We start from the raw sequence: 7732 nt of genomic DNA, 5'->3' as shown, positions 1-7732 counted from the left end.
AACACATGGAAAAATAAAGAACTGCTGCTGCTGTACGAGCAAAAGCGTCTGCCAAAGCCCACCGGCCCTTCATTATATATTTTTCCTAAGTGTGGTTTATTAATCTTTGTTGCCCTCCCCTCCCTCATCATCCTGCTGGTCACTTGTCCACAGTGTTAAGTTGTCTCGGAGCAGCTGCATGATGAGAGTTGAGTCTTTGTAGGAGTCCTCGTTCAGGGTGTCCAGCTCAGCAATAGCGTCATCGAAGGCGGTCTTGGCCAGATGACAAGCCTGCTCAGGGGCATTCTGGATCTCGTAGTAAAACACAGAGTAGTTGAGAGCCAAGCCGAGGCGGATGGGGTGGGTGGGCTGCATGTGCTCTTTGCTGATCTCATGAGCCTCGTTGTAAGCCTTCTCTGATGACTCGATGACGGTGGCCCTCTTCTCACCCGTGGCCACCTCGGCCAGGTAGCGGTAGTAGTCGCCCTTCATCTTCAGGTAAAACACCTTGCTCTCGTGCTGCGTCTCGTTGCAGTTCTTGATCAGGTAGTTATCCAGCAGGTTGAGCACGTCCTGACACACAGCCTCTAGCTCCTTCTCAATCTTCTCTCTGTAGGCCCGAACCATTTCAATCTTTTTCTCATTTCCATCTGAAGAGGTTTTCTGCTCGATGCTAGAGATTACCCTCCAAGAGGAACGACGGGCCCCCACCACATTCTTATAGGCCACAGACAGGAGGTTCCTCTCCTCGTTAGATAGCGCCTCATTCAGCTCTGTTACCTGGGGAGGGGACAGAGCAGTGGTCATAAATGCACTATCCTGTGTAAGACATCCAATAACCCCCTAGGTTATGCATTCATGAATGTAAACAGTTATTTTTCAACAATATCACGTACAGAAGGTATGGTTTTACATTAAATCATATCAGAGCATGTCACAACCCTACAGTATCACACCTATCATATCTACTGTACAGTATGATCTGTTAGAATTCAAACTGGATGCACATACAGCACTGCATTGGGAATGAGCAAGATTCAATTAGTTTCCATGGCAATCAGCTCACTTAGTGCACCAGTAGATCAAACTGCCACGTGGACAGCTAATGCTCGCAAGTGGAGAACCAGATTGAAGATAGTGAGAGAGAGTGGGGGTTGGGACTGGAGAGGGGGCAGAGGGTTGGAGGTAGCTATGTTCCCACGRGGAATCTAGGGGCAGCTGCAGTGTAAGTGTAGACGGTCAGTCGATCGTCGCACAGGCAGTTCACATGTCTCTCTGACCTTCTCCTCTGCTTTAAACTGACCTTTTCACCTGTCTGAAACCCCATGTAATGCTGTCACCCAGGACATGCTTTTCACCTACTACTTCACTCTATAMGTACAAGGTGGGAGGAAACCTGTTAATCCTGGGAATGTCAAATAGTGTACAGTAAAAAGCACAACTGATCAGTAACCTTTGAACTTTTAACGTTGTATATTCTGACTTGGTCTAAATGCTACACTTCGTTCTACTAACCTACAAGGTATTTAGTGTCTGACTTAAAGACATTGCGTAGCAAATTGCAATAAGTAAAAATAAATATTCTCAAGACTTATTATAACGAACCCACACACAAATGTCACATATACAGTATTTCATCTACTTTTAACATTGTCAAAGATCCCATGTTTAACATTTWAAAAAAGAACATGTTTTAAAATCTCAAGAGGTTAAATAAAAAAGTCAAATAAAGTAACAGGGTTGACCGTAAACACAGCTGAAATCTTAAATCAGCCATAAATTCCCTTTTGACAGGGGGAATGGAAGTTTGTGTGCAACAGGAAGGGGCAATTGTTAAAACATTTCTAGTTTGTCTATGGGTAACACTGTTGACGTGTTATGCTCGACCCACTCAGTTTTCCACCACAAAACACCAGAAAATTGCCAAAAAGAGTAGAACTAGCTCACCTGCTTTAACTTTATGATTTTACTATTAGATTAGATACTATTAGACTATTAGACTATTTTTATAATCTATTTAACTCTGCATTATTGGAAAAGGACCCGTAAGTAAGCATTTCACTGTTAGTCTACATATGTTGTCTACCAAGAATGTGACAAACAATATTTGATTTGTTTCTTTTGATCACATTTTTTTAAAGGAATAGGGTAGACCTTAAAATGAATCAATAATCACATGAAATAAAGAATAATATTCAGAAATGACTTTTTCAAAACAACAAAATAACTAGGGCTTTACAATAACAATGAAATTCTGGGGTTAAGTAGGTTAAAGTCACAGACAGTGCACAGAGGGACATGTCAAAATGCTGAATCTTTATTCATGTTAAAAATCTGATTCATTKAATTATTCATGTGGTCTATATTAAAGGGCATTTCATTTAATATAACTTGCTTTTAAAATGCAATATTGGTGCAACATTTATAATTAAAATATCAAAGGGATGCAAAAGACACATTTTATGGAACAACCCCCATATCTGTGTTGAATCACATTAAGAGCAACTGAAAAGACCTGAGACGATCAATATCACTTCCAATCCACTTCCAGATAACCTTACATTGATAAAACACACGTATTTATATCCACCTAAATCAATATCTGCAAAATAATTACATTATCTAGATTAGAACTATAGAGAGGGAAGATGCAGACAGCAAAAGGCTACAGAGGAAATAGAGCTTAATGGGTGGCCCATTCTAGCAAAGTGCTCTCTCTCATTGAGAAGCTAACGTTGCTCCTTTYTGGTGAGCTGATGTGACATTCCCCTCCCAGTCTGGTAGAGGAGCACAAAGAATGCGGCTGATAGGTGACGTCACAGCCATCGTGTGCATGGATGACAGAATATTTCTAAACAGGCCTTTTTCCTTCCCAGCTTGAAATGCAAGAACATWCAATTCCCAGCTCAAATGCCATGGCAATACTAAGCAAATGTTAAATGACTATCTAATTGTTAGTCCATCTGATTGTAATGGATCCGTAAGAAACCTAATGGACAGAGAGTGCAAAAGACCACAAGTGATGTTGGAAAAGCACATCATATGCATTTCTTGTCAGTGAATCATCATTGTACCAAAATGCTGATGTCAGTGAATATAACTGAAGAGAGGCAGCCTACCATACTGATCTGAATACCTAATTGCCAAGCTGAACAATTACTGATGGGCTAGGTAAAAATCTGTCACGACTATCCATCCTGAACACATATGCTACTGTAAATACATGACATAATAAAGATAAAGAAATGTCTTCAATGACATTCACTGACAAAGCAGCACTGCTTATAGTTGCATCTTACTGCATTGATGCATTAAGGAACCAATGCAAACATGTATGCAGGATAATATTGTACTGTACAAGGTGAGATCTGAACATAAAAGTATACTTCTCATTGCTTTTTCCTGCCATCAAGAGAACCCTGGCTGCAGTGGCAAGGGATTTCCCATTGGAGAGGGGAACGAGTACACACCACTACACTGCAAAAGGCCTAGTTCTGACTGCATGCACTGACACAGCAGATTGCTTAAAGGGAAAGGAATCCTACAGGCACACATCACTAAAATGCCATTGCTTGAAACAAGAAATCTGCAGGGGAAAGATATCTAAATTATGCAGGCGATGAGACAAAGTATTACTAGGAAGTAATAATAATGGTTAAGATTTAATTTCATTACAGTGAGAAAAAGAACAGTTGTTTAGTACCGTTTTAATACTAAAGCACTAGGCTAGGCTACATAATGATTGGAGGAGATTGGGCATATAGGTTTAGGGCCTAATGACAATGCATTTTTCACAGTGTGAGACCTGTATCAATAAACCAAACAATAACCTAAATTTCATTCAAATTGCTTTAAAGAACACACAGCTTCACCCTATCCAGACATACAGTATGTCTAGAGGCTACTGCACACGTTGACAGTGACACACAATGCGACATACATTATCATTCTGCAATGCACCTGTAACTTAATGTAGCTCAACAACTGAACGCAAAAGGATCAATATCCAATCTGATCATTGACTCACTGCAATATGACAAAATAGAGAACATTCTAGAGAGAATTATGCTGCCTCCTACATTTGTTTTGTGTAAAGAGCTGGAAACTGAATAACCATGTATGCAGGAATAGATCCTCATCCAGAGAACATCTGTAGCCTATATGAACAGATATACAGTACCAGTCAAAAGTTTGGACACACCTACTTATTCAAGGGGTTTTCTGTATTTTTACTACTTGTTGGCTGCTTTTCCTTCACTGCGGTCCAACTCATCCCAAACCATCTCAATTGGGTTGAGGTCAGGTGATTATGGAGGCCAGGTCATCTGATGCAGCACTCCATAACTCTCCTTCTTTCACAGCCTGGAGGTGTGTTTTGGGTCATTGTTCTGTTGAAAAACAAATGATAGTCCCACTAAGTGCAAACCAGATGGGATGGCGTATCGCTGCAGAATGCTGTGATAGCCATGCTGGTTAAGTGTGCCTTGAATTCTTAATAAATCACCAGCAAAGCACCCCCACACCTGCWCCTCCATGCTTTACGGTTGGAACCACACATGCAGAGATCATCCGTTCACCTACTCTGCGTCTCACAAAGACACGGCGGTTGGAACCAAAAATCTCAAATTTGGACACATCAGACCAAAGGACAGATTTCCACCGGTCTAATGTCCATTGCTCGTGTTTCTTGGCCCAAGCAAGTATCTTCTTCTTAGTGGTCTCCTTTAGTAGTGGTTTCTTTGCAGCAATTCGACCATGAAGGTCTGATTCACACAGTCTCCTCTGAACAATTGATGTTGAGATGTGTCTGTTACTTGAACTCTGTGAAGCATTTATTTGGGCTGAAATTTCTAAGGCTGGTAACTCTAATGAACTTATCCTCTGCAGCAGAGGTAACTCTGGGTCTTCCATTCCTGTGGCGGTCCTCATGAGAGCCAGTTTCATCATACCGCTTGATTGTTTTTGAGACTGCACTTGAAGAAACTTTCAAAGCTCTTGATATATTCCGGATTGACTGACCTTCATTTCTTAAAGTAATGATGGACTGTCGTTTCTCTTTGCTTATTTGAGTGGTTTTTGCCATAATATGGACTTGGTCTTTTACCAAATCTTCTGTATACCACCCCTACCTTGTCACAACACAACTGATTGGTTCAAACGCATTAAGAAGGAAAGAAATTCCACAAATGACCTTTTAACAAGGCACACCTGTTAATTGAAATTCATTCCAAGTGACTACCTCATGAAGCTGGTTGAGAGAAAGCCAAGAGTGTGCAAAGCTGTCATCAAGGCAAAGGGTGGCTATTTTGAATAATCTCAAATGTATGCATTTGTTTAACACTTTTTTGGTTACTACATGATTCCATGTAGAAAATAGTAAAAATAAAGAAAAACCCTGGTATGAGTAGGTGTGTCCAAACTTTTGACCGGTACTGTATATATATTATCAATAGAGGACACATTTACAAAAATGTATTTAAAATATATGCCTAAATATATGGAAGAATCAATCAATATTTGAGTAACCTCACATGGCAATATCCTAAAGACCAAATTCTAAACGATCTGAATTTAATAAATCTCATGGGGATATTAAATCCCACTGGGCATACACTGGTTGAATCAAAATTGTTTCTACGTAATTTCTATGAAATTATGTTAAAACCAACGTGGAATAGACGTTGAATCGACGTCTGTGCCCAGTGGCATTGAACATTTATCAAATGTTGTAATGTGAGGGACACGTTTGACAGAGAAATCAATGTTCTTTGGTGCCTCCGAATACATTTCGTGGTAATATTACTCCACTGTATTTATTTTAACGGCACAAGACAGGCACCGCCCAAGCACTGCCCAAGGAGCACTCGATAGCAAATATTGATTGCCTTTCTTGAATGTTTGAGCTCCACATTTTGGCTATTTTATTCGTTATAAATAAACAGAGATTGAGCCCTATGAAACAGACGTGATATTCTGAATGGTGTAGGCTAGTATTGGTGTATTTCTATACACATTACATCCATGAAAAATCTCCAGGAATGCAATCAAATATCTAAATAGAGATAATTCATATGTATTATAATTACATTGAGAGAATTCAATGTTTCATTGAACACCATATCACATACCTTATTCATACAGTAGTCAATTCACATGCAATGGTTTTGGAGGAGTGACTTACCGATTTCATGGCAGCTGCCATATCATCATACCTTTCAGCCTGTTCAGCCAGCCTGGCTTTCTGCACCAGCTGCTCGCGATCAACCATTTTAATATTTGGTTAGTGTGAAAGTTATTCTATAGGTTTTGGGATGAAATTATATGTGTACTACTCGCAATGCTGTGAAACTCTATGTGAACCTTGGCTGCAGCTGTTCCGTGCAGTCTGTGCTAGTGCCGACGGGACACCCTTTCTCGTTCCTCACACTTTCCCCGGACTGCGTCATCACTCAGAAAGGTGGGTGTCTTGCTACTGATGAAACAGTCCTTACATGGGAATCCAGAGGTCCTGCATATGTGGGATGAGAGCGAATCAGATGTCCTGTTTCATTGGCTATGTGCTATGTGGGAAATTGAGTCCAATAGGTATCCTTAGTGACTCTAAACCTAGCCCTTACCCTAACCCATAACCCTAAGCCTAACCTTAACTTCATGTCCACACCCCACCTCAGCCATAACCATAACCCTAGCTTCAATTCCACACCCCAGCTCAACCTTACCTCTACCTGACACCTGTCACTGAACTAACCAATCACAGTTACCAATGCAAAGGATGACCTCTCCTGGCAAGATAAGCTTAATACAACTATTTATCATATGCTAGTGCCACAACTTGATTGTGCTGCCTGCCTGTTTCCTCTGAGAAAATCCGATACTATCCTTGCAACCCAACTGGAAGTCTTGCCAAATTTTTTTGAAAGGTCAGATATCCTTATTCATATTCAATGGGTATTGGAAGTCCCAAATGGGACCATATTCCCTATATAGTGCTCCGTTTTGGACACCAAGTAGTGCACTATATCACACACAATGTCAGTGCATTAAAATCAAGTTTATGCAGGGAGATGGAGTGATGGAGAAGGGACCTCCTGCTTTCTGTACATTTAGTCCAGCAGCACCAATCCAATGAGTCATTCAGAACCCCCTCTGCTGATACAGCATGGTATTACATCATGACTCAGTGCAAAGGATGGATGAATCATCACGGCCTGTGCTAACTCATCGCATTTGCGAATCACTAAGGGGTGAATCCTAACTTCCTATTGGCATTAATGCATGACTAAGTGAAAATTCAACCTAAGTGGAAGTTTAGTATTCACCCCTAAACATCATGTATTTGGACTTTTTTGACATAGTTTCAGAGTACTGTAGGTGCAGGTAGTATGTGTTTGTCAGTCACACAAGTCTCAATATTAGCTGGAAAGCAGTTCTGCATGTATTGTTGTATTGGGGAGAATGGCGAAGATGCATTCTGCAGAATTAGCATAATAAAATAAACCCCATAAAAAGATGTCTGTTTAAGATAGACATATCTGTTTTTTTGCATGGGCTGTGTCTATGACCCCTCTAAGGTATCCCCTTTCCCTTTTCTTTCCCTTCTATGGGCTAATAGCAGTAAAGCCAAATTCAATGTTTCATCAAATAATTTTTGTCTATATATTTTTTTATACTTAAAGGGATCCTAAAATTCTAAATCAAATACACACAACAAAAACATAAATGCAACATGAAACAATTTAAATAATTTTAGTGA

At 40.2% G+C, this 7732-nt stretch overlaps 1 protein-coding gene across 1 annotated transcript; it reads right to left on the bottom strand.

Annotated features, from left to right (window-relative positions):
* Positions 1-6417, bottom strand: LOC112080497 (14-3-3 protein gamma-2-like). The gene is made up of 2 exons (XM_024146282.2): positions 6161-6417; positions 1-759 (listed from the first exon to the last, which is right to left on the bottom strand). The coding sequence occupies exons 1-2, from the start codon at positions 6245-6247 to the stop codon at positions 100-102; spliced, it is 747 nt and encodes a 248-aa protein (XP_024002050.1). The 5' UTR covers positions 6248-6417; the 3' UTR covers positions 1-99.
* Between the last annotated feature and the right edge of the window lie 1315 nt (positions 6418-7732).

The sequence above is a fragment of the Salvelinus sp. IW2-2015 genome, unplaced genomic scaffold, assembly GCF_002910315.2.
Source record: "Salvelinus sp. IW2-2015 unplaced genomic scaffold, ASM291031v2 Un_scaffold16339, whole genome shotgun sequence".
Taxonomy (NCBI): Eukaryota; Metazoa; Chordata; class Actinopteri; order Salmoniformes; family Salmonidae; genus Salvelinus; species Salvelinus sp. IW2-2015.
The sequence above is the reverse complement of the archived record's forward strand: the minus strand, read 5'-3'. Positions and strand labels throughout refer to the sequence as shown.

Bases quoted from the DNA above. Each gene is read 5' to 3' on its own strand.
- LOC112080497 (XM_024146282.2), bottom strand. From the start codon at position 6,247: ATGGTTGATCGCGAGCAGCTGGTGCAGAAAGCCAGGCTGGCTGAACAG. The intron at 760-6,160 runs GTAAGTCACTCC...TCCCCTCCCCAG, and splicing joins TGGCAGCTGCCATGAAATCG to GTAACAGAGCTGAATGAGGC.